General features: G+C 35.6%; 4 protein-coding genes and 1 pseudogene across 4 annotated transcripts; 2 read left to right on the plus strand and 3 right to left on the minus strand.

The window, feature by feature from the left end:
- Positions 1 to 824: 824 nt before the first annotated feature.
- LOC110614172 (F-box/LRR-repeat protein 4) lies at positions 825 to 2,697 on the minus strand. Its single transcript, XM_021755663.2, has 2 exons — positions 2,128 to 2,697; positions 825 to 1,995 (listed from the first exon to the last, which is right to left on the minus strand). The coding sequence occupies exons 1-2, from the start codon at positions 2,456 to 2,458 to the stop codon at positions 1,103 to 1,105; spliced, it is 1,224 nt and encodes a 407-aa protein (XP_021611355.1). The 5' UTR covers positions 2,459 to 2,697; the 3' UTR covers positions 825 to 1,102.
- Positions 2,698 to 3,714: 1,017 nt separating this feature from the next.
- On the plus strand, positions 3,715 to 7,868 carry LOC110613995 (FAD synthetase 2, chloroplastic). Its single transcript, XM_021755438.2, has 5 exons — positions 3,715 to 4,226; positions 4,794 to 4,846; positions 5,162 to 5,297; positions 5,609 to 5,784; positions 5,881 to 7,868. Exons 1-5 carry the CDS (start codon positions 3,967 to 3,969, stop codon positions 6,387 to 6,389), a joined length of 1,134 nt encoding a protein of 377 aa, XP_021611130.1. The 5' UTR covers positions 3,715 to 3,966; the 3' UTR covers positions 6,390 to 7,868.
- Positions 7,869 to 9,117: 1,249 nt separating this feature from the next.
- Positions 9,118 to 13,239, plus strand: LOC110614135 (transmembrane protein 53-A). Its single transcript, XM_021755619.2, has 5 exons — positions 9,118 to 9,426; positions 10,049 to 11,245; positions 11,350 to 11,455; positions 12,308 to 12,498; positions 12,656 to 13,239. The coding sequence occupies exons 2-5, from the start codon at positions 10,509 to 10,511 to the stop codon at positions 12,921 to 12,923; spliced, it is 1,302 nt and encodes a 433-aa protein (XP_021611311.1). The 5' UTR covers positions 9,118 to 9,426; positions 10,049 to 10,508; the 3' UTR covers positions 12,924 to 13,239.
- Positions 13,240 to 13,351: 112 nt separating this feature from the next.
- Positions 13,352 to 15,015, minus strand: LOC110614136 (senescence-specific cysteine protease SAG39). Its single transcript, XM_021755620.2, has 2 exons — positions 14,377 to 15,015; positions 13,352 to 14,296 (listed from the first exon to the last, which is right to left on the minus strand). Exons 1-2 carry the CDS (start codon positions 14,807 to 14,809, stop codon positions 13,710 to 13,712), a joined length of 1,020 nt encoding a protein of 339 aa, XP_021611312.1. The 5' UTR covers positions 14,810 to 15,015; the 3' UTR covers positions 13,352 to 13,709.
- Positions 15,016 to 19,737: 4,722 nt separating this feature from the next.
- Positions 19,738 to 23,074, minus strand: LOC110612713 (annotated as a pseudogene).
- Between the last annotated feature and the right edge of the window lie 3,343 nt (positions 23,075 to 26,417).

Raw genomic sequence — 26,417 nt, forward strand, 5'->3', positions numbered from 1 at the left:
TCACTTCTGAATGTCATAAGATAACTTAATCTTGGAAGATATGCAGCACCTCAGTCTGGCTTTTGAAAGTAACTTGCTTTCAAAGCACTGATCCCTCGCAACCCACTAAATTATGAAAGCAAAAGTTGGTGGCTAATAATGAAAAGAATCTATAGGAATTTAGAACCATACCAGATGAGCCTTTTTTGACAAAATGATTCCATCTTCTATTGATAGTGTCTGTCCTAGTAGCAGATCACGATTCCCTGTCCATTCATTCACATGGCAGGCATAAACACTACTAGCATTGCATACCTAAACAAACTCCAACATCAGGACCCACACTTTCCACCATGTCTTCAAATTATAAATTCGCTAACTGCCAAAGTACCTACCGTAAGATTCCAAGCTGGTAGCAACTACATAGTCAAGGAAATAAATTAGATGGAAGAACCTTCCAAAGTGGTTACACCTGAATGCATTTCTTATTTTCATTTGCTCAAAATATTGTATCGTTGGTTGACATAACCAGATTCTCTAACCACCTGGAATCATTTACAATTCACCTAATTTGCAGTCAGAATCCTAAAGCTGGCTTGTTTCATTTTAGCTGAAAAAACTAAACAATAAACCAGAAGAAAAAAAGCTTTCCAAAAACACCTACCTACACCCCAACAGCTTCATTACGTCCATAGAAAAAAAGCATAAAATCTTGTACGTGAGGGATGGGGAAAGAGAAACAGATGACCATCATATCTTATTATTGTTATTATTATTGTTGTTGTTATTATACTACCAAGAAAATACCATCTTACAACAACATTCCATTGCATGAAAGAATTGGGAAAAACCAAAAACAAAGATAAATAGACATGTAAAACAACAGAAGAAACAATGTACATGCATAATATACATAAACAACCTAGGTGATGAATAGATAAAAAATACCAAGCATGAATGAATCAAAGTCAAATGCATAGTTTGTACAAGTACAAGAAAAGATTGGCAGGAAAAAGCCTTTGTTCATTGTGATACTCTACTGACTTTTCAGGAAGGATGACTAAGAGTTTCCAATGACAGAACTTCCCCTGAATTCCAATCTGTAAATTTGGGGTCTCAACTCTCAAGCCAGAAGATATGGCTCATTCAAGCTTCCTGTGTAATTTACTTTACACCGTTCAGGAAACTGCAACCCAGCCTCATCACAACCTGACTTTGTAATATGAGGGCAGGATCTCACATCAAGGTACTCTAAAGTGCTGCACTTCTCCAAAAGCATGCCTATCCCAGACACTGTTATCTTCGGACAGTTGCTAACTTTCAAAACCTTCAGCCTTAATTCACTTTTTATAGTTCCTAAACCTTGAAAAGCAGCATCTGTAACCTCCTCACAGCATCCAACGTCAAGAGCCTCTAGATTTCTGCACTCAGTGAGGATACAGCTTAATGAAGAGTCGGAGATACTTAAACACCAGTCCATACGCAAATTCTTTAAACTATTTTTACAGGCTGAAGCCAATGATTTTATAGACTTATCAGAGATGTCTCGACAGCCCCCTATAATAAGGGTTTCAAGATTATCGCAAAATTTGGCTAAGGATAATACAGATTCATCCCCAACTTTGTAGCAATCCAACAACTTCAGTGTCTTGAGACAATATGAACATGCCTTTGAAAGATTGGAAATTCCAATGTCCCCAACATTGCTGCACTTATTGATGTCTAAGTACTGGATTCGCTGGCAACCACTGACAAGATCTGTTAGCCCGTGGTCAGTTATGTTGGTGCATCCTTGCAGGCCCAACTCTTTTAGATTAGGACAGTTCTTAGAAAGAGCTTTTAGCACACCATCAGTGACGAATCTGCATCCAGCAAGATGTAGGTACAGTAGATCTCTACAACCTTCAGCAACAGATAACAACCCCTTATCTGTTAGCTTTCTGCAATATGATACATCCAAAGACTGTAGAGAAGGCAGACCACATCCAATTGACCGCATCCCACTATCAGTAATTCCTATACACAACATAACACAACAGGTAATGTAATAGGTAGAACAGGATTATCCAAACGAATATTATACAATAATTAAGGCAAGAAGCTAACAAATTTTTGTTTTTTTTTTTTTTCAAAAGAGCATTACTTTACCTTTACAATTCTGCAATTGGAGGACCCTCAAGCATTTGAACCCATTAGCAATGACCGAAAGATCAGAGTCAGTAACACCAGGATAGAAGGACCTGGAAACTGACTGAGAAAGATCCAATTCAATCAAGCGAGAGAACCTGGCAGCCATCTTCTGAAGCATGTGAGGTCCCGCACGAGCAGCAAGTTTCTTCCTTTCAGTGCTCTGCAAACGAAGCCATCTCTTGCATACCAACCCGAATATCTCCTTATCCTTGTCGCTCTCCAGCTTTGACAAAATCGACCTCAGCTCGTCATCTGTCAGCGACTCGTTTATGCAAATTGAAGAATCCATAGAACAGTGGATCTGTGATTGCTAAGCAATGGGATTAAGGCCGATAACAGAAACCCTAATATCTCCTTCCTTGTTTCTTCTTCTGCCTTTGGCTTTGTGGGTTGAGTGATACTGTAAAAGTATGATACAAGTGGCAATGGAGTCTATAAGGAAAATACATAAATGGAGCCGTTTGTTGAAGTAGGGAGCTGTCTTTGTGGGGTTATTTTAGAGTTTTCGAGAATCCGTTAGGTGTAATCTATGAGGGGATTTTGACCCGTCCATATCCATCCCGATCCTTTTATCCTACAAATCACTGAAAAAAGGGATATAGTATGACAAGCATGCGAAAACTCAGAATTTCAATTAAAATTATTTTAAATTTAATTAAAATTGATCTAAACATGTCCAAAACTTGTTTATTATTTAAATAATATTTAAATTCTCTATTTTGTAAGAGATTTTGTTTTTTCAAATGCTTGGAAGCTAAACTCTTATATGGTTTTTAGTGTTAAAGCAGGTGTAGGTGGCGTTGGGGGTAGGGAGAGCATATGTGATTGTGGACTTAAACCTATTGCTTTGCGGTCCTAATTTGTAGTTGGTTTAGGCCTAGTTTTTAAGATTTGTACTCCCATCTTTTTATCAATGAAATGCACATCTTCTGAATATATATATATATATATATTTCTCATAATACTTTTTTTTATTACAAAAAATAAGATGAGATTTTTTTATAAAATTACTATTTTATGTAAATAAGTTAATTATAAAAAATTTATTAATTTAACATAAAAAGTAAAGTTATATTATTACTATAAAATTAATTAGAAAAATAAATAATCTACCATATAATCTATGAAGTTTATTTTTATAATTTTATTATAAAATTTGCTTATTTGTTTTATTAAGACTCTATTTATTTATATTTATAAAATATTTTTTATTATTTAATTTTAATTTAAAAAATTAAAATTTATTAACAATTTTATATATAAATTATTTTTATTAAGACTCTATTTATTTATGAAAAATAACAAATTTGCTTATTTGTATGATTTTATGGAATTAGTTATATTCTAAATTTAATTCATATTAAACTTAGTGGAACTTAAAACAACTTTTACAAAACTTACGTTATAACAAATTGTGGACTGAAATGCCAAAGTATATCTTAATGACATTATTTCATGTTTAAAAACAAAAAAATCTGCATGTAATATATTACATTGCTACAAACCCATAAGATTGATATAGGATTAATTTTACAAGGCTAGCAAGAAATCTAGTAAACAATCAAATATTATTGGATTACATAAAATTCAATTGAAATTGGATTTCGATTTCGATTTGATTTGAAGGGCTAATTCAGATCAGACCTAAACCGGCCCGCGCTAGAATCTACATGAACACTGGTGCAGCCGGGCAAAGTACAGAAGCATGTGGTAGGAGTAGTCGACGAGGATTTTGGTTGCCGTCTTCTCTCTGCTCTCGTCCCTCGCATTTTCCTAATTTGCTCAATTCCAGAGCCCATGATGTTGGGTGGTGGTGGCTCTCGTATTTCCCACCACTTACGAGAGTCCAGCTACCTCCGCCACCATCAATTAGGGTTTTGCAAAACCAGAATCGTCCAGCTCTCTTCTCTCATCTTCACACCTTCCTCCGTCACTATAATCGCCGACAATTGTAATAATCGCCATTTTCGTCTCCGATTGAAGCACAGAATGGTGTCTTCTTTCAGCCTCCAATCCAAATCATCTGGTGAAATCCCCATTGTGTCTGATTGTTTCAGGTTTTACTTCTATTCTGTCTGCTGCTCTTTTAAAAGCCCGGGATTTTATTGCTCTTTTATGCTTTGTTTGGATTGATGTAAATGGAGGGGAAAGAAAATTGAATCTCTAAAATCTCTTGTTTGGCCTTCAAATGAAGGGAAAAAGAAGAGAAATGGAGATAAAGGAGAAGAAATCATAGTCACTTCTTTATATTTAGCCCAAACATTTCTCTTCAAATTATAGAGAGATAAAAATTAGTTGTATGAAAATGCTTAACTATCCTCACTGTTTTTAAATCCATATTTCTTAACTTGTGAGGCAATAATAGTTATTTTCTATATTATGGATGATCTTTCCAAATAAAAGAAAAGTAAATTTCATTTCTATTATTTTATTTTTTTCGTCATTTCTCCTGATTAATTTCTCTTCATTTCCGTTCACAACTAAATGTCCAAACAAAGAATTATAGTTTTGGTCCCTGTTTAATCAAATAATAGCTAGGTTCCTATGTGTGTTTGTGCTTTTTACTGTGTGTCTAATACATCCCATGTTTGGTCAAGTAGCTGATGACTTTTCTTTGTGCAAAGCCAAGAAGAAGATGATCATCAAATTCCATCTGAAGGGTTGTCTCCTGTGGCAGGTTTCTCTCTCTCTCTCTCTCTACCCAGTTAAGCCTTTTGTTATATCTCACAGCGTAATTGTTCTATTTGCTACACACATTTGAGGCATTGATATGAATATTGCCTTAAAAGCGCAAGTCTTTTGCTTCTATTTTTCCTTATTCAATCTCTTCTTATGTATTTTTGTTGTGGTATCGTTTTTAACTTGATAGAATGCTTGTTTGGATTAAGGTTTAAGAGATTCTCTTTTGGAATTTAGTCTTGAATATCTCTTTTTACCTTTCCTGGGCTCCTAGATTCCTTAATAATGATCCCTTGGTCTATTCTTGTTACAGGAGGTATAGTAGCACTTGGAAAGTTTGACGCTCTTCACATTGGTCATCGAGAACTTGCCATTCAAGCATCAAAAGTTGGAAGTCCATATCTTTTATCTTTTGTAGGAATAGCAGAAGTACTTGGATGGGAGCCTAGGTGTGGATAATGTATTTTATTCTTATTTGTTTTCTGCAGTTGTCTATTTATGTGGAAAATTTTTTTTATGGACAATCCTTTCTATTTTGCATTGGCGTACTCCCAGAGTTTAGAATGTAAATGACTTGTTTTATACCTTGAGTAGATTTAGTTGCTTTCTGGGTAGTGATATCCTTTGATGCTTCTGTAACCATATATTACTGAAAATATCAGGCTGTGTTTGTGTTGATTGGAGTTGCATTGCATGTGAACTTGTCTGATCATGTAAAAACTAGAATAACTTCTTATGACACTTGGACCTGTCTAAACAGGGCTCCAGTGGTTGCTAAATGTGATCGGAGTAGGGTTCTTACCTCTTGGGCCCCATACTGTGGTAATATAGCCCCATCAGAGTTCCATATTGAATTTTCAAGCGTTCGACATCTCAGCCCACAGCAGTTCGTTGAGAAGTTATCCAAGGAGCTCAGAGTATGTGGAGTGGTGGCAGGTATGTTTTCACTTCCAATCAAATTTACCCTTTTTTTGATGTAATTGATTGCCTGTAATTTTGTGCAATAAAAGTCATAATGGATAATTATCTCAGGGGAAAACTATCGGTTTGGATATAAAGCTGCTGGTGATGCATCAGAGCTTTTGAGGCTCTGTGAGGAGTATGGTATGGGGGCTTACATTATAAATTCTGTTATGGACAAGAATAAAGATTCTGGAATCATTGACTTGAACGATCTAAAGGATAGAGGACAAGTCTCATCTACCCGCGTTCGCCATGCTTTAGCTCTAGGTGATATGAAATACGTGTCAGAACTTCTAGGTCGTAGACATCGTCTCATGTTAATGCTAAAAGAAGAGAAAGGTTTTACTAATAGTAGTGGTAGATGGAAGGCTTCTATTCCAAAGTCTTGTCTATTAAATCTTCCACCAAAGGATGGTTTCTACGAGAACTGTTTTCTTTTATTTTGTGACGAGAACATGGTGAAATGTAGTGTATTCATTGATTCCACATTTATCCATTTAGAAACAGATGAGGTAGGTCTTAATAATTTCAGTGTTTCTCAAGACTTCCAGCTCTTGGGTGTTGAATTTGGTCATTGAGGAACCCATTGTGCTTAATTTATTTGTTCTCAATTTTGTTTTCATGAAATTGAAACAGTTCACAGAGAAGCTTCATCAATGTCTCAAAGAAAATGATGTATACAAGCTGGCCGCACTTGAGGGGCGGGGGGAGGGGGAGAGGATCCTTGTTGGTTTATTTTTAGTTGAAGCTCATATTATATTGTACCTCAATACATAATGAACTCTGTTCACTGTTCTGTGAATTGTTTTTATTGAGAAGTGCAACTCCCAACAGAATACAGTATGGGCTCTATGACATTAATGCTGACATGAGTTTTCTTTTGGTTCAACAAATTTTCAGTCACTGATGATTTTGTCTTAGTTTCTTTTTCTATCTAAGCTTGAGTACAAGCATTGGGAAAGTTCTAGAGAACTTGTAGACAGCTGGAACGATGGAAAGGGAAGTGGCTAGACATATTGTGAAACCTGTGGTAACGATAAGCAACTCCATTACTCGTCCCTTTTAATGTTTGTTCTTGTCATCAGGGTTCTCTTGAGATGCGAATTTGAGTCTTTATTATTTATTCTTTTGTTTTGCTTGGAACTGACATTTTTGTTTAACCCGATAGGAATAAATATATGTATTTCCTTTAAACTCTTTGCCAATATAATTTTTTTTTCTTAAAAAAAAAAAAACTCAATGATGTGTGCATATGCACATGAACACATCCTGCATTGAAAAAGGTGTATACAGAAGTTTATGTAATATTGCACTTGCCTCAGGTCTACTTGAGATACGAGTAATGGTATTTTAGTTTGTAAACACTGAATAAAAAGCTAAATAAGTATTGGTATTCTTCTCCTGCTATTCATGGGATTCATTTGAGTAATAGCATGAAGCAGATTGCCTGTTGTTTTGACTGCTAAATGATGGTTATAGCAATGTTTTGCTAATTGCTTGCACAATGAACAAATAATTCACCATTCTATCTGGAAAGTGACAACTGATGTGATATCGCACTAGGTATTGAGTTGGAGTCAGAAGCAAAACCTCCATGATTGGCTGTGATTTGTCATTAATTGATTTTGATACATGGTCGAATGTGGATGGCTCAAGAGGGGTTTCGTAGTTTTGGCTTAGAGGAGGCATGATAAATTGTTTGAATTTCCTTACTGAAGCTCATTAGCAACAGAAATAAAAGTGAATATTTTTGTTCTTACGGTATTTGTCTTGCATGTGAACGTTGAATTTTGATGAAGGTGTTGAGTAAGCTAGGGCAAACTATTATTTTTAATTTTGCAAGGGCAGCAACAGAAGCCATCATGAGTAATTGATGTTTCCAGGGATTGAAGCTTGCCATATCTGATGATGTATTCTCAGGGGTGGTTAACTTGAAACCAATGTGTAACATATTGATGTACTATCATTATACATCGAAACGAAGGCTATTTATTTGTTGTAGGCACAGAGTCAATTTGCCTACGAGTTACTGAAATTGGCTTAAGTTGTTCAGATCCTATTCTCGAAGATTTGCCTATATATTGGTATTGGCAATGCCTGTTTTCTGTTTGATTCGCAATTTCACAGGCCACTTTTAACCTTTATGCAGCATTGTTGATCAAAGTTTTATAGGCATGGACTTTGAACCTTTATCTAATGTGCACTTTTCGATCCTTTCTTCTCTACACTTTTATTTCTAGGAGTTGAAGGCCACATAAACATCCTTGTATTGGAATCTAGAGGAAGCTGTTTATACACGCCGAAGCTGATGGGAAGGGGATATTGAGAACTACGAGGGAAGTTAATCTTGTAGCCGTTACGGCAAGCTTAAATGCGAAACAGAAGAAATGAAGGTAGGCAGGCAAAGTAAGTTAGTGACGTGTAGTAACCGGCCCTCTACGAGGGACACGTGTTTTAGTTATGACACGTAGAAGAGAACCTTATGGGCATCCTTTGGCATCTTCGTTGATGCAATTTCAATTTGTGCAGAATATTTGTAATAATATTCCACTAGTCTTCCAACCTGACAAGAAAAAGAAAAAGGGGAAAATTCTCCATTTTCTTTCCCACGAGTAAATTTGGTAATATTTATTAATTGCTGGCAAAACAATTTAAATGAGAATTTTACATATTCATATTAGTGTAATGGTGATTCCGATTTGAGATTTTTTACTCTATGTTTAAAATAAAATTATCAGTCACATTATTTTTCTTAATTTGGTTTTTTAAAAAATTTATATTAATTAAATTATTTCTATTAAATTTAAAATCAGATTATGTTCTTAATTAAAAATTGTTTTTTTTTATTAAATTAATTATATTAGATTTTCCCAATTAATTAGGAAGGAAATGCTAATATTAAGTGAGAATGAGATAAAGTGGCGTGAAACGAAGGCAAATAGAATAATAGTATCTTACACGCACAAAGAAAGATTCTTTTTAACGCTAAGCACGTTTTCTTTAATATGTTAATTAAAAAATATTAAAATATTTAAAATTAAATTTAATAAATTTTGATAATAAAAATATTAAAATAATATCTTAAATTATTTTTTCAATATTACTTAAAATGCTTCTTTTATCTACAAAACAATTTTTTATTAAAACACGTCAACTTCTACCAAAATCATCTACTGTTAAAAAAATTGAGAGAAATGTAGTATCTTATACTTTTTATTTTAAATTATTATTATTAGACTAATTTTTTTGAATATCCACAATTTTTTTTTCTATAAAAAACTTTGAAATAGGATTTTAAAGTGGGGCCTTGAGAGTTGGGAGAGAAGGCAAGCCATAAGCGATAGAGAGAGAAAATCGGGTTGAGGAACCCGAGAAAAACAATATTTTAAAGGCAGGCAACCTGCGTGATATTCGCATTGCAAAAATACCACCACCAACTTCTCTTCACCACCGCCCCTCCACCAGCTAGCCAGCCAATCAAATCTCCTTTCCGTTGATTCCTGCGGCGTCTCCAACTCCAATAAACCAGGACCCTCTCTCTCGCCATTTTGAAAGGGAAACCAAGAGCAAGATTAAGCAGCAATTCAATTTGCATTCCTCTCTTCCCTTTCCCAGGTCAGTGATCTCTTTTACCCTACCATTTTTCATTTCTTTACGAATTAAACATCATTTATCTCTTCTCCTTCCTTTCTGTAATCCAAAGACAACATCTTTTGTTGGAATTTTTTTTTCTTTTGATTTTCTTTTCTTCTCATCAACTTCCCTTGTGTAATCCCGAGTCGACTCGTTTGGAAATATGGCCCTGGCCAGAAGGGCATAAAAGTACTTCGGCTTGCTGGGGTCATTATTGTAGTCGTAATTTTAGTGGTTCTAGATTCCAGTTATATACCTCGTGTTTGGTACTTGCCGGTAATCGTGTTGGTTAATTCAGTTTTTTCCAATTATGCCCCTCCTTACTTTTGGAAGTTATTGAGCTCCGTTTTCCTTCCAAATTTCAATTAGACTGTTTGGTTGGGACACTAGGAAGGAGGGATTCAAATTTGCAAGGAGACGTTTCCTCCTCCCTTATATGCGTTTCCTTTGATCGCGTGATTGCTTTCTTTATCATGTTTTTGAGCTCCTAAACGGCGGGAATTGATTATTGATTTTATTAATTAGAAGCTGTCTATCACCATCACACTTATAAAACGCGGAAGCGGAGTTCAAGATTAACATTTTCAACTTGTTCTGTTTGTAGGGACGCGTTTGGGGAAAGGGGTCTTTTTGACCACAACAAAAAAAAAAAAAGAAAAAGAAGGAGAAAAGGAAGCTTCTTGGTCGTTGTTAATCGGGCTGTCAAAGGAGGGCGCTTGACAGCCCGGTTTTCTTGGACGTTTTTTCAAAGTTAAGGTAATAATAAGAATCCCATCGAATATACCAACTCCAAATCTCTTGGATGTTTTCCGTTTTTGAATTGGATTTGGTCTTATTTATATGTGATTGTTATCGAAACCAAAATCAATGCGCCTTATCATTGTTGGTCTCGTCTTGGAAATTGTTCAACATTGATTTGCTCCATCTTGTGTTGGTGGTTGTCTCTCCTCCATATTTGGTTATCTGGTTGTGGTCAGATACGGTGGCCTGGCTCTGTATTTTATTGATCTTTTGTAGAATTGCCTTCATGTTCTTATGAGAGATTATCTTCTTCTATCTCCTCTATGGGTTCCTTGTCTGGAATCCTTCAAAGACCAATAGTCGCAGCTGCTGCCGTTGCCGTGGCTTCAGTTTCTGCTGACCTTTCCGATAAACTCCCATCTCTTAAATCTTTAGATACTTGTTCTTCCATAGAGCAATCACATTCTTCATTTTCTAATTCAGTGAAAGAACCTAACTTTTCATGGGTTTCCCATATATCATTTTCCAAGCTGACTAACTTGTCTTTTGTCGCTAGAACTCGTGTACCTATACCTACCACCTACTTCTCTTTTCCTAATTCAATTCAGAAGATTATTCCCAACACATTAGGTTCTTCTCTTCTTCTTCGTTCATATCAGTCTGCGGAGTTGGCAAGAGGACCGAAACCAACTGCACTTACAAATGCAATCCCTACTTCCCCTCCGGACGTGTTGTACAGATGGCATTTGCCAGAGCCAGATGCTATTGATGTTTCTGGGTCTTCCGATTGCTCGTTGACAAAGTCTAGGACAGTCGTGGTTCTGTTAGGATGGTTAGGATCAAAGCAGAAGCATCTCAAGAAATATGCGGACTGGTATACTGCAAGAGGATTTCATGTCATTACTTTTACATTTCCTATGGCTGAGATTCTTAGTTACCAAGTTGGTGGGAAAGCTGAACAAGATATAGACTTGCTTGTGAACCATCTGGCTGATTGGCTAGAGGAGGAGCATGGAAAAAACCTGGTTTTCCATACTTTTAGCAATACTGGGTGGTTAACGTAAGCCCTTCTTCTTACGCGCTTCCATGCATACAGACATGTTACTATTTTCTCTTCTTGTGAGACTACTTGGCTTGACTTGTTTAGTTTAATTGTTGTTGCAGATATGGAGTTATACTGGAGAAGTTTCAAAATCAGGATCCTTCCTTAATGGGAAGGATTAAGGGTTGTATTGTGGATTCTGCACCTGTTGCAGCATCTGATCCCCAGGTAAATGATGCTTGCACATTTGTAGGTTTTGTGCTAGCCATTTTACTTCTTTTTGGGTTGTATTTTCGTTTTCCTTTCTGAAAATACTAGTTTTGGCATATGGGTAGTGCAGATGATTGTTTCTTTGATATAAGATTTGTGAATTTACTGCTCAGTAGCACCATTCTTGCATATAGCATACATTATGTTTTGCTTTGTGTTCATTATAATGTTATTGTCTTTTTGGTTTCTACAATATTCATCTGTTGGACGCTTATTTTGCTTTCAGTCTGTCAAGCGTTGCTTTTGAGGCTCTCTTAAGTTGAAAATGTCTGGCTTGGTGATGCTATTGCCTCAAGTCTTTTCTTGTTGCAATTGCTCTTTCTCTTCACTTTGGTTTTGGAGCTTTTTGTTTAGTATATTTGTTTTTATGATTTTTTTGGTCGAGTATGCTGGACAATGATCATTTAAGTCTTGATTTCATTTGTATCTCAGTTTCTAGTGTTAACTCTGTACATCTTCCAACTACAAATAGTTCACTCCTTTATCATCTTGCTGGTTTTGTGACTATTTTATCATTTGAACAATGAGATTTTAAGACTGGCCTGGTCAACTGCCTTGTGGTGATGTCTTTCTCTTACATTGTTCAGCATTGTATTGAGTGGATCCTTCCAGTTTTTATGATGAAGATATCTTTTTCTGCATGCTTCATGTCCTTGAATACATGCTCTGGTGACTTGGTGTTTGCAAGTTGCAATCGATCTTTTGTTTTTTTTTTTTTTTTTTTTGCGGATGTTTGCTGCAATGACCTTTTTTTCCTCCATTTGGAGATTTGGCTTCTCATAACTTAATATGCACTGATTTTATTTGTAGGTCTGGGCTTCAGGTTTCTCTGCAGCTTTTCTAAAAAAGAATAGTGTTGCTACAAAAGTATATGTGGGCTCAAATGAGTCAAATGTAGAGGTATTAGTTGGTAGCAACAAACCTGCAGCAACTGAAGCAGCTCTACTATTAATTTTGGAGTTGTTCTTTGGGGTGATTTTGAATCTTCCTACTGTGAACAGGTAATTGCTTTTGCCAACAAAAACGAATCTGAATGGGATATGATAGATAAATAGCCAGCAAAAAGGAATCTGAACGGGGTATGATAGATAAATAATAATGTTATTTATAGAATCCTCATATACAGATGCTTATGTAGTATTTAATTATTTCTTTCAGGAGGCTCTCTGATGTGCTAAGCTTACTATCATCAAGACAACCTAATTGTCCACAGCTATATATTTATAGCTCTGCAGATAGAGTCATCCCTGTGATGTCTGTGGAATCATTTATAGAGGATCAACGGAGGGCTGGGCATGAGGTCAGGGCTTGCAACTTTGTGTTTACGCCTCATGTTGATCATTTCAGAAATGATCCAAAATTGTACAGCTCTCAGCTTACCGACTTTTTGGATGACTATGTGCTTACTTGTTGTAAACATGCCTAATTGAAATCATTGAGGCAATATTGATCAAACCCTTCATTCTTTCCCTTTTTTCTTTTGAAAAAAAAAAAATATTACAGTTGCACAGCTTTTAGATATTATTTCATTGGCATAGATTTATTGAATGCAACAGGAGGAATAATAACTTCTTTGTTGTTCATATTTATGGTTTTTATTTTTTCAAGTGTTTGTTTTTTTGAATTCAGAACTTCCCCTTTAGAGAAAATGTGTGGTTAGCAAGTGGGCCAAGTTCCAGTGACTAATTGTATTTGTTGTTGACATTATATAAAATTGTACTGATCGTACTTTTCATTGACCATATTGCTTTGATACAGGAATCAATTTTCACCGTTTTACCTTTTTTTATCTTTTTCTCTTAGAGGTTGAATAGAACTGTAACTTAATGATGCTGATGGATGTTGGTACTCAAAGAACAAACATTTTCTGATCATTTGTTCAACGGTATACTGAACATATAAGCAAAAGCTTGTACCAGTTTTTATACAAAACTATCAAGTGGTTGTATCTTGAATGGAACAAGCCAAAAGGGTTCTGCATTTCCTGGCGGCGCCATTTTGCAAGTCCTTGCTTGTATTTCAAGTTTCCTCCTAGACTTTAGTAAAAAAGCCAAAGATGCTTTCCCCATATATTATGATAATAACAGATGTGCGAACTTGTTTCTATTATAAGGCTTTTACTAGTTGTTGCTGAGATCCAAACAACCGGAGAGACTGAAAGTAGATTATACACTTTATAATACATAATATGAGCTTGTTTTGATGTTGAACATTAGGCAGTAGGGTAAGAGGCTTGCATTGCTATGCCACAGAGGCCTTCCTTTGCAGAAATATTTCTCTGCATTCGTATGTATCCTTCCTCGCCCCATTGTGTGCCCCACGAGTTCTTCACCAGCCAATACTCCTTCCTGTCGCTGTCTCCATAGCCTACCACAGCAACACCATGGTCTAGCTGAGTCCCACAGGATCCTGTGAAGATACCACTTGAGTAGAATTGAAACTCGAATCCCCCAGCATCAATGGCAACAGAAACTGGTTGTTTAGCAACAGCCTTCAATAGAGCAGCTTCATTGTTTGCTGGCACATCCTCGTATCCTGTTATCGTAGCTGCAGGTTTGGCTTCCTCCTTTGTGTTGCAAGTGCTATCAGCTGCATGGTATGGGTAGGTGGCCTCACTGGCTAAGCCATGCTTTTCAATGAATATAAAAGCGTCATCCATCAAACCACCCTGACAGCCTTGATCCTCACTGCTTGTATCGCAGTCAACGAGTTCTTGCTCTGAAAGGGAAATTAATTTTCCAGTTTTAATCTCAGTGATGCCTTCCACTGCTGCCACTGCTGAAAATGCCCAGCAGGAACCTACATGTTGACGAAAAGAATTAGTCAGAGATTATTCAAATTACTTATATTGTCATCCTTTCATTAAAATTAATACTAACCACATTGGCCTTGATCCTTGATAGGTGTCACAGCTCCTTTCTTTCTCCAATCTATGCTGCTTGGTATAGCAGTGACATTCTCATACCTGAAAGGGCCGGCTTGAACAGAGCACATATGACCCTTGAATCTATTCCGTGCAGTTTTGAATTCTTCATTCGTAAGATCTGCAAACTGATTCACACCCAGTTTGTAAGATCTGCCTGCTTCACTGTTAAATGAATCTATTTGTTCTATATTTTCCTTGAATATCTGGTAACGAATCTCCTTCTCATTAGCATCCTGGTATACGCGTCCAAAACGAGCCATCCACTGCTCATGCCTCTCATACAATGATGCATCTCTGAAGGTTCGAGCCATGGATTGAGAAGTCCAAGCTCCTAAAACAAAGAACAGAGCCAAACCAATGCATAAGTACTGCTTCATGAACTCCATGTTGAGGAGAAATTCTTAGGCCACAGTTACCAATGGTGCAAAAAGTATGAAGCCAGGAGATAGAAGCTCAAGCCAACCAGTGTGTATTATATAGTACTAACTAGTGAATAATACTCTGCCCATTAGAGTTGCTCAAGGACTTGAAAGTGTTTCAATGCAGGTCTTTCAAATATACGTGCCCTTGAAGATGCTCTGCATTTAGCATTAGTTTTGCTTGGCCAGAAGTTGTCTTTAGGCACCAAGAAACAAAATGCTCTCAACGTGCCTTTTTCATTCATTGCAGCACAAATGAAATATGGTTTTAGACTGAGAATGAATCGATGCTTTAACAAGAACGTGCAAGAAAAGCCAGTCCAACAAGCCATGAAAAACAAAATGTAAGTCTGTTCATTCTACTCAATGAGGCCAAACACAACTTAACCTTTTTACCCTCACAGTTTACCTTCCAAACCAAAAACTGTGAATAATGAAATTGTAGGGCTTTTTGTCTTTTTGGGCTAAATAAAAAAATTTGTTTGTCAATTTGGATTCCTAATAAATTTCTTTACCGAATAAGATTTTAACGGTCAGAACCCATTCTTAACACATTTATACAAACGCGTCAGGATTTAATTTGCAAGAGATAATTTTTATTTTTTTTAAAAAATATGTCGGTTGACGTTAAAAAAAAATTATTAATCTAGGCTTATAATATTATTTATAATATAATTTTTTATAGTAATAAATATTTTTAATTATTATTTATAATATATTTTATTATTTTTAATATATAAAAGTATCATAAGAATCGATAATAAAGAGAGCTGTTCAAAAAATATTTAGAATTATGAAATAATATTATACTACTATTAAATTAGATGTATACGAGATCAAAGATAAATAAATAAATTAATTAATTTGAATATTTAAATTATAAAAATTAAATTTATATTTTATTAGATTATTTTCGTACGATCGTATATAAGTTTTTAATAACATAATAATATTAATTTTATGGCATGTAAATAATATTTTTTATTTAAATATTAAAAATAATATATTAAAATTTAGAGTTATAAAGTGATATTAGAATGGGATTAGATGTGTATGAAATTACTGAATTATTTATAATTTATTAAAAAAATATAGATAAATAAATAAATTAATTAATATGATGTTTAAAATTATAAAAAATAAATTTATATTTTATTAAATTTTCTTATGAAATCCGTATATGTCTAATAGTAAAATAATATTAATTTTATGATATTAAAATTATATAGTATGAGTAATATTTTATTTAAATATAATAATAAAATATATAAATATATTAACATTTAAAATTATAAAATAATATTATACCTATGTATGAAATTACTATATTGTTTATAATTTATTAAAAAAAATTATCAATTAACATAAATGTTTAAAATTATAAAAATTAAATTTATATTTTATTGAGTTGTTCTCAGTAAATATCTAATCACAAATGATATTAAAATTATATAGTATTAATAAATTTTTTTATTTAAATATTAATAATAAAATATAATAAATATATTAAAATTACAAAAAACAATTAAAAATATTTAGTATTATAAAAAATATTAATATAAATAATATTATTAAATTAATATAATATAAATATATAAAAATAAAAATAAACTCTTGGTCTAACGCGACTCACACAAGCGCTCAAGAATTTACTTATTAAATCTTTTTTTAAATATTGAATGGAGAGCTCTGTCAGTATATCTTTTTTTTTTTTTTTTTATAAAAAAAGAACAACCTTCTGCTGCTGCATTTGTAAAGCACATCAAAACTTGATATATTTTACGAATGCCCTAAAGTTAAAGTAAATAATTTTTTTTTTTTTTTTTATAAATTCTAAATAGGCAAAATGTCCGGAACTGTAATACATATAGGTTATTACTATTGATAAGTGGCAACACAACGTCCAAAAGGTCGGCAGTTCATCATCAAGGTTTCTGTCCCAGGAGTGCTGTGCTGGTCTATAGAATACATGGCTTTGGGCAATCAAAACATAGTCTCATCCCTTAGCACTTGAAGAATCGCCTGTGCAGAAAAACTCCCTACGCATCCATATAAATCCAAAGCATTAGATTGTATTTCCACACCTACTGTAAGACATACAGTGTGCAGGTGGAGGCGTGTTTCAGAATAGGATTTGTGAACGACTATGTACAATTTATCTTAGAACCAGTCAAAAGATACCTTGTTATAAGCATTCTATATAGCATCTTCCACATGGGGCAAAGCGCAGCTGACTTCTTTTCTTCAGGATGCAGCACATTTAACCAGGAGTGACCGAGTAGTTCATAAAATGCTTTCACTGCTGAGACACCCTTCAAAGTTCAAAATGTAGGCTCAAAATATGGGATAGGCAGATAAAGGTTCAAGAGACGAAAAGAGAAACCCATATTGTTATTAATGGCAGATGGTCAGGCAGCAAGAACTATGACTGCAATCAAATGACAGGCAACCAGAACCACAATCAAACCAGACCTTTTGAGCATTTTCTATTAACTACGTCTATGCGTAACAATTATCAGTACCTGAATCATCCCTTTGCCCTTAATGCAAAGAAGATGAAAGTATCAAGGATTACTCTACAAGAGTAATGAATCTAGTAAACCAGATTAGGCTGCTAAGAGGAGATTTTAAAGATCAATGCATTATTGAAAAAATGATGATTTGTCTTCCAAAAAAGTTTGAATCAGAGTTATCTGTGATTGAAGAAACATGTGATCTTAAGAAGCTTTCTGTGCTGGAGCCTCAAGTTCAAAGGAGGGAGTCCAATCCTCTACCAACAAAGTGAAGTAGCAGCAAAGTTCAAAAGACCCATTTAAAAAGAATAAATATCCTCCTTTTGGAAAGTGTGAAAAAAGCAACTATTCAGCGATTAAGTGTTGGAAAAATATGCACTGTAAGCACGGCAAAAAGACTGGTCACATAAAGAAGGTATGCTGGAAGAAGAAAAATCAAACCTCACAGTAGAAGGGTGAATCTCAACACCAACAGCAACCTGCTCTGCAGCAGTAGCAAATTAACCTTGCAGAGAAGCATGTGCAGCAGGAAAGTCACCTTTTTATGATGACTCAAGCCTTTTATGTGAGTAGAAATGTAAATTGACAGTGAATGTACAAGTCATATGGCCAAAGATCAAAGTCTCTTTTCCAACCTGAATGTTAATTGCAGAGTAAAGGTGAAACTTGGCAATAGATCAGTTGTGAAAGCTCATGGAAAAGGCTTAATCCCAATTCAGACTAAGCAAGGTATCATGTTAATTACTGATGTGCTTCTTATTCCTGACTTAGATCAAAATCTGCTAAATGTATCTCAAATGGAGAACAAAGGGTATTCAATTTTATTTAAAGACAATCACTCTTATTTTTATGATGCTGCCAATATTGAAATAGCAAAAGTAAAGAAAGTTAAAAGTAGTTATGTGCTTAGATTGAATTGTGCAAATCAATATGCCCTTATTGTGAGGAACGATGATACTTAATTGTGGCATAAAAGATTTGGCAACAACAATGTTGATTCCTTGAAATTTATGCAAAGAAGTGGTATTGTTATTGATCTGCCTGTGCTAGCTAATGTGCTAGCTAATAGTGAAGGTGTGTGTGGTGCTTGCCAACTTGGTAAATTATATAGGACAAGCTTTCCATCTGGTGGTGTGAAGAGAGCTTCAAGAAATTCAAGAAAACTTGAGCTTATACACATAGATGTGTGTGGTATTATGGATTCTGAATCTTTAAGAAAGAACAAATACTTTATGTTATTTATTGATGACTTGACACGAATGACTTGGGTCTACTTTCTAACAAATAAGGGCCAAGTATATCTGTGTTTAAAAAATTCAAAGCTCTAGTAGAGAAATAAAGTGGAGCTGAAATTTCTTGCTTAAGATCAGACAATGGAGGTGAATACGCCTCATTTGAATTCAAAAGATTTTGTGAAGAGAATGACATTCAACATCAGTTCACTGTTAGTTATTCACTAGAGCAGAATAGAGTGTCATAGAGGAAGATAGGACAGTGGTGGAAATGGCCAGGTGTATGTTGTCAGAGAGTTTTCTTCCCAAGTGATTTTGGGTTGAAGCAGTTTACGCTGCTGTCTACTTGATCAATAGGCTACCCACAAAATCTGTTAAGGATATGACTCCAATTGAAGCTTGGAGTGGATCAAAGCCTTGTGCAAAACACTTGAGAATTTTTGGTTCAGTATGCTATACTCACATTTCATCAGCTAAGAGAGGGAAATTAGATGCCAAAGTAAGTTGGTATATTCTTAGCGTATGCAGCCCAAGCTAAGGGATATAAAGTTTTCAATGTTATGACTAAGAAGGTTTTTGTAAGTAGAGATGTGGTGGTTGATGAATCAGCTTTTTGGAATTGGGATATGCAGCAAGTAAAGTTAAAAAGAATTTCATGTGACGCTTCCACTGCAGCCTCAAGCTTTCAAAATATTGCTATTGGAAGTATTCAACGTGATTTGGTGGATGTTGATGATCCTACTCTAGACTCACCAAGAAAACTAAGCCATTAGCAGAGGTGTATGAAAAATGTAGTCTAGCTATCATTGAACCAGCATGCTATGAAGAAGCTGCAAAATACAAAGAGTGATAGATTGCTATGAAAAAAGAAATTGATATGATCAACAAGAATGAAACATGAGAGCTTGTATCAAAACCTGCAGATGGGCATGTCATCGGGATTAACTGGGTTTTCAGAACCAAGTTTAACTATTGATGGTTCTACATTCAAGTTCAAAGCAAGATAGTGGTGAAGGGTTATGCACAACTTCTAGGAGTGGATTATGGTGACACTTTTGCACCTGTAGCTAGACATGATACAATCAAGTTTTTAGTGGCCTTGGCAGCAAAATTAAATTGAAAACTCTATCATCTAGATGTAAAATCAGCTTTCTTGAATGGCATATTACAGGATGAGATTTTTATTGAACAACCTCAAGGGTTTATTATTAATGGAAAAGCTGATATGGTGTGCAAGTGGGAAAAGACATCGTATGGCCTTAAGCCGGCTCCACAGACTTGGTATACTAGGATTAATTCACACTTGGTCAATCTTGGTCTTATGAGAAGTGAAACTAAAGCAACTCTATCTGTGAAGGGATATGAATGTGATCAGCAACTTGTTGTCTCAGTTTATGTGGATGACTTGCTCATAACAGGTGGAAATTCTCAGTTGGTGCAGCAGTTCAAGCAACTAATGATGGATGAATTTGCTATGGTAGATCTTTGAGAAATGAGTTACTTTCTTGGGATGGAGGTTGAACAAAGTGATGACAGTATCTTTCTATCTCAAAAAAAGTATGCACGAGATATTTTACAGAAGTTTCAACTAGAAAAGTGCAAGGAAGTGATAGTTCTTTTGGTTGTATGGAGAAGACAAAACTGATGGAACAAATTTTAGAAACTTGATTGGAAATTTGTTTTATTTGACAGCCACTAGGGGCCTATATTATGTTTAGTGCAAGCTTGCTTTTCAGATTTATGAATTTACCAAGTCAAAGGCATATTGGAGTTGCTAAAAGAGTGCTTAGATATATTAAAGGGACTGCAGACTATGGGATTTATTTTTGAAAATCTGTTAATGATGATTTGATGGGATAGTCAGATAGTGAGTGGGGGCAGTGTGGATGATTCAAAAGCATTATTGGTTATTTGTTTTCTTTTGGATCAGGAGTCTTCACATGGAGTTTCAAAAAGCAAGAAGTAGTGGTTCAATCCACTGCAGAAGCTGAATACATTTCAGCAGCTGCTGCAGCCAATCATGCCATCTGGTTAAGAAAGATTTTGAGTGAGCTGAATATGATTCAATTGAAGCCTACCAAAATTTATGTTGATAACAAGTCAGCAATTGTCATAGCAAATAATTCTATGCAACATGGAGGGACAAAGCATATCAAAGTTAAATTTCATTTTTTGCGAGAAGCTGAGAAAGTTCAAGAAATTCACTTGGAGCATTGTAGATCAGATGATCAGCGTGCTGATATATTAACTAAAGCATTACCAAACGGTCGTTTTGAAGATCTTAGAGCTAAGCCTGGAGTGTTCAAAAGAAAACTCAAGGAGGAGCGACAACAGTTGAGTTTTCCTCTGAACATAACAAGAGACTTGATTGTTGCAAAAAGTCAGCCGCTACTTTTGTGGTTTTCTTTTGTATTAGGTAAAAAATTTGTATTGATAAAGTTATCTTTCCATATCTACACTTTGTACATATGGAAAGCTAATAAACTGTTAAATTTGTTTTTTCTCTCTAATTATTTCACTTATTGTTTTAATGTTTTCCGTTGAAACTCTAGCTGCCAAGTACAATATTTTTACTATAACGAGTGCAATATTGACATTAAAGAAAAAGAAAATCACATAACTAATAGGAGAAATAAGATCCTAGGATTTTAATTTAATCGCTCTATTTATCATTTGAGTTGGAGTTATTATGCGAGGCTCTGGCTCCAACTCAGCCTCTATGCCTTTTGCCAAAGAGATGATAACTGGTACTTTGATCCTCTCCTTCCAATACCTACTAATTTCCTCAAATACCTCACGGGTTTCAGTTGATGGCAACCCGTTAATGACAATATCAGCATCCCACATACATAGCCTCCTGCAAATTGGTCACAACCTTCAAAGGGCAAAGAGGGGTATCTATCATGTTTAAGAAAAAGCCATCTTTCAAAATCTCATCGGCGACTGAAATCCTATCACCTAATCTTGCCTCCACATACTTTAAATATGCACAATGCCTAATCAATCTCCTTAATACATCTTCCCTGTAATTGATCACTTCAAACAAATGCTCAGCCGCGACCCTGTCAACTGATCAGCCAGGCCTTCTCCATATCCTTATTAGAACCTTTTCCCTTAGATGGCCATAACAATCTTGCAATAAAGCGGTAAATACACTCCCCCAAGCATCTGCGCCAATGCCAACGATCTTCAACGGATCACTTTCTGCTTTGCCAATGAGACGTCGAAGCTCATCCAGCCTCTCTTCTAAAGCACCATTAGGTGTGATTCTGAATTGACTCATTCGAGTACACCGTATGACTCGCTGCTTCCGTATTTTCAACCATTTTCCCTCCCCCCAGTTACACTGTAAATCAAAGTATAAAGTCTTTCCTGGCGGTATGTCCTAAGCTCCACAAAGGAATACTCAATATAATAGTCTCTCTCTCTCCCTGGCCAAAGACAAATCAATATAACAGTCTCGAAACCACTGATTTTGATCAATTTCTAAGCATTTCAATTTATATGTAGGCTGTATCCCTGGAGCCAGTTTGAGACCTTAGATCAGCAAAACAAATTAACCCAGAAGTCTGAAACTGTAGAACATGGACCCAAAGTGGATTTTATTACACGGGTTTGTCATGGTACTTTATCCCATCACCATCTAACGACAACATAAGTACGAAACTGCCGAAAAATGCAAGAACTCTACCTTGAAAGATAAGTTTAAAGCTTTGATCATATAAACCCACAGAAAGCAGCCATCAAAAAGAGAATGGAAAGGCGAAACAAAATCTCCTGTCCGCTTCCGCAACGTGGTCACACCGATTTTGTCTTGTTCGTTTGCTTCTGTTAATCTCACTGAAAGCGAGAAACATTGGCGCAATGCTCATGAAAAATGCAAAATGTGTACTTGAAGAATGGATGACACTAGACAGGGACAGAAGCGCTGTTTGGTTTTCTTGGAGGAAGTAACAAAGGAGAAGACGGCGTTTAGGTTCCAAGAGCACTGAAGCTGATGTGCCATTACTGTGGGCTTTTCTTCACCTGATCTTGCCACGTGCAAACACCATTAACATAATACGATGTCGTTAGCAGAAAACCAGCTTTTTCCACGTAAAACCCGGCTTGTCGATTGTAAATGGAAATAGTAAAGTTTGGGAATCATTTGGGTGAATCCTCTGTCGAAATGCAATTGAAAAGGTAAAACGAACGTCCATCGTCGAACTTTACAGTTCACATCCACAAATGGGTCACATGCATTTACTATGCTTTGCTTCCATCTTTGGGGACTTTGTGGGCATTGCGAGAACGATTGAATTGAGCGGGACTTTCTGCGCTTCATAGTTCTGTGGTTAAAGATGGGTTGTGGGTTTAATGATCTATGTAGACGTTCTTCCAAATGCCAATGGTCCATTCTAAATACCTATATGATGGAGCAAGTAAAGTGAAACAATTTGCTGTAAGCTCTATTTTGGACAATGGAGAGAAACAGAAGAAACACTATTTTTAAGGTACTTATTTTAGTTCCTTTTTTTTGCCCCCTCCTTTTAAAGTGTTTGCTTGTGACGCACTGTTGTTTTTCTGGGAATAAAAATGGTTGCGTGTGAATTCTTCGGTCCAATTCCGCGCAAGCTATATCTCTAGCAGCTAGCATGGCATTTTACTTGTACCTGATGGTTTCTCTTCTGCTGGGTATGAAATTTTTACTGGGTAAATTGTCTTCAGATCAACGTTTTAGCTGGTTTTTGCTAGCAATCGTTCTTACTTGTTAATTACTGTTTAATCTGTCTTTCAACTAAATTTCCTGTACTCAACTGGTGAATTTGATTATATTTGGGAGACTTCTCAAGACTCAAGCATTGTACTTCTAATTGTCGTAAAGCATAGTGGGGATCAACCATGTATAATCATTAAGTGCTGATGGGATATCCACAGAAGGGGTTTTCAGATTTTCAAGCAACGTCATTCTTTCTTTCCATAAATGTGCAACGTTCTTCGGTCCATTGTTCTTTTTTTTTTTGCTAATTGTGCTGTGTCTTTGTTTGCGAATGTGACTAACAGAAACTACAAGTGGAACTTAGGGATGTTCCCTTGAAAAATCACAGGTATCCATCTCATCTTTGAAGTAGGTAGTCTTGCCAGGAACAATTCTGGAAGCAAAATCTACTTTTGTGAACCTTATTGGGATAAATGACAGAATATAATCCAGTGATTACATTTTAATGCTGTATGTGATGCATGAGAACAGGTTTGTTTATCTGGAAACTTTTCAGCTCCACATCCAAAACAAACTACTATATGGATATGGCAATATGCACAGAAAAACATGCTGGTTTTTCCTTTTTTTTTTTCCCACTTGGATAGCAGAGTTCAGGGTTTTGTTTTTCCTATTTCCTTTGACTAGCATGGAGATATCTTGAGAGCCATTTCATGCAAATGGATCCAATCTGGCCTTTGTTGCTGAGAGATTTCACATTTGAAGTTTGTAGTGCTTTGGCCAATCACCTGTGCCTGTTAAATTGTCCTTCAACTTCTAGGTTTGCATTATTCAATTAAAGGAGATCATCCTCGAGAGTCTTTGCACTTCGAGTTGCCAAAAAGGCAGAGTGGGGAATATAAGATTGCTCTTTTATTTGCTATGAGATATCCTGGGTAAAGGTTTTTCAAATTCTGAAACAAGATAATTGCATTATGAATGGGCAAGTCCATAGTTTTCAATGTTTCTCAGTCTCCAGTGAGTTGCACCATGGTTCATGAAAAAAAAGGATGACAATGGGAGTGGGAATCCTCCATTTGTTCAAATTCAAAGGTCATACAACATCTTTTCTCTGTTTAAGTTGTATGCAGCCTTTCCCTGGGATCAAATGATATTTCTTTTTTTATGTTCTTCACGTTGTTTTTGATTCACTGGAAGGCAGATTTTAAGCATTGACAGTTTTTTAAACTATTTACACTGGAGCGTAGGACCCAAGAAGTGAAAATTTAGATTAATTCTTTAAATGAACCCCTAGAACTTTGAAAATTGAATTATTCTCATTTGAAAACTTATTTTTCATGTGATCATCAGAAGGCTAGTTTTGCTTTTGGAGCGATTGTTTTGCATAGTAAAACACTCAAAACTTCTTTCTAGGGAATATATTCAACTCAAAGTAGACTCAAACAAGCCTTTTATGTGTTCTTCTATTGCAGTATATTGATCATTACTTCTAGCACAAGGATAGAGTTGTAATCTTACCATATTAGTTAAAATCGTATTGTCTTTGCCTATTGTATTTTACTCCTTGTGAATATAGACATGATGACTCTAGTAATTGTAAATTATGTAAAGTCATTCTTTTTTGTCAAGATTATGTTTGTTCCCGTGTTATTAGAAATGCTTTGTGCTTCATTTCATCAGAAGGCACTTAAAAATAATTACATCAAATGTTCTTCATCTTTTTCATTCTTTCTACAATTTTTTCTTCAATTTAACACTTGACCAGGATAATTCTGCTCAAATGGAGAAGTAAGTTCAAGTAGTGGGATAGAAGGAAAGGAGGTATACAAACAGTGATTTGGATTAAAGTGGCAGAAGTATTTTCTGTAGCAACAATTAATAAAAGATTTTGCCACTACAGAACTTAGTAGGAATGCAGTTTCTAGCCTCAACTAATTCGGGATTGAGGTTAAGTTTTGTAGAGTTATGTCATGAATGTGATGATGTCATGATTCAACTTGATTACATCTTTAGCCAAATTTGCATTATTAGATGTACTTCTTCATTACCACTCCATTGGTATTAAAAAGTATAAATGGAAGATAATTTTATCCTACCAGATCCATATCTTTCTGCATGTTTTAAACTATCTCTATATATTGTCTATTGAGGCGGCAATTTGCTACGATGTGGATTTGCCAACCTAAAGCTGTGACCTGGTCACAACAAGAGTGTTTGGGTTGTGAGAAACAGAGGGAAAGTAAGGCTAAAAGGGTATGAAAAAGAGAAAGAGATGAGAAGAGAAGAGAGGGAAGAGAGAACAGAGAGATAGAGAGAGATAATGACTCAGATGATTAAGTTTAAGCCCATGTTCTTTTTGCCTTGTTCCTTGTGATATGGATTTCACATTGTACTAACTTTTAACTTAGTTCTGCCTGCTTAATGTGATGTATTTATAACTAGTTAACTGTTGATATTGTCTTATGCGTGACCTGACGTGGTGTAAGCTATGCTATGTGTCACGGTTTCAGATTTCAGCAATCGCCTGGAACCGTGCGGCACTTGATTCGAATACCTTCAAGCCAAGTCAGCCTTAAGAATCACCCGATACCCTGTGAACATGAGTACCCTGATTAGTCAAGGTTATATAAGCGAATAGCGAAGCCAACAGGCAGCATTCCATTAGAAGCCTCACAGTAGGCACAAAAGATAAGAACAGAACATGGGAATTCATGAACAGGCTACTTATTTTATTACAGGGGCAAAATAGTAATTATACATTATCATCGATGCAATCGTTACAATAATTCTCACCTCCCTTGTAGACAGGGGGACGGTCTACAAGGAGTGAAGGCACAACTTGGATCTCCGTAGGCCTATGGTAGCCAACTGGGCCCAGCCCCAGCTGGTGGCCAACTAGTTACTCCCCCCTAAAGAGCCTTAGGAACAACTTGGCTTGTGACAGGAGGAGACATCAACATATCTCATATGACACCCCCCTAAAATAAATACATGAAAAGGAATTACAACAAATTGTCTCGGCCATTATCTTCCTACTAATTTCTACTATTTTATCCCAATATTGCTTTCTAGGAATTTCAATGTTGGAAAATTACAGTTTTGGTCCCTGAAAACTCTATGACCCTGACACT

The sequence above is a fragment of the Manihot esculenta genome, chromosome 4 (assembly GCF_001659605.2).
Source record: "Manihot esculenta cultivar AM560-2 chromosome 4, M.esculenta_v8, whole genome shotgun sequence".
Taxonomy (NCBI): Eukaryota; Viridiplantae; Streptophyta; class Magnoliopsida; order Malpighiales; family Euphorbiaceae; genus Manihot; species Manihot esculenta.

Coding starts and splice junctions, on each gene's coding strand:
- LOC110613995 (XM_021755438.2), top strand. CDS start 3,967: ATGATGTTGGGTGGTGGTGGCTCTCGTATTTCCCACCACTTACGAGAG. Junction 4,847..5,161: donor AGGGTTGTCTCCTGTGGCAG/GTTTCTCTCTCT, acceptor TTCTTGTTACAG/GAGGTATAGTAGCACTTGGA. Junction 5,298..5,608: donor GTACTTGGATGGGAGCCTAG/GTGTGGATAATG, acceptor CTGTCTAAACAG/GGCTCCAGTGGTTGCTAAAT.
- LOC110614172 (XM_021755663.2), bottom strand. CDS start 2,458: ATGGATTCTTCAATTTGCATAAACGAGTCGCTGACAGATGACGAGCTG. Junction 1,996..2,127: donor CCAATTGCAGAATTGTAAAG/GTAAAGTAATGC, acceptor TGTTGTGTATAG/GAATTACTGATAGTGGGATG.
- LOC110614135 (XM_021755619.2), top strand. CDS start 10,509: ATGGGTTCCTTGTCTGGAATCCTTCAAAGACCAATAGTCGCAGCTGCT. Junction 11,456..12,307: donor TTGCAGCATCTGATCCCCAG/GTAAATGATGCT, acceptor TTTTATTTGTAG/GTCTGGGCTTCAGGTTTCTC. Junction 12,499..12,655: donor AATCTTCCTACTGTGAACAG/GTAATTGCTTTT, acceptor TATTTCTTTCAG/GAGGCTCTCTGATGTGCTAA.
- LOC110614136 (XM_021755620.2), bottom strand. CDS start 14,809: ATGGAGTTCATGAAGCAGTACTTATGCATTGGTTTGGCTCTGTTCTTT. Junction 14,297..14,376: donor CAAGGATCAAGGCCAATGTG/GTTAGTATTAAT, acceptor GTCAACATGTAG/GTTCCTGCTGGGCATTTTCA.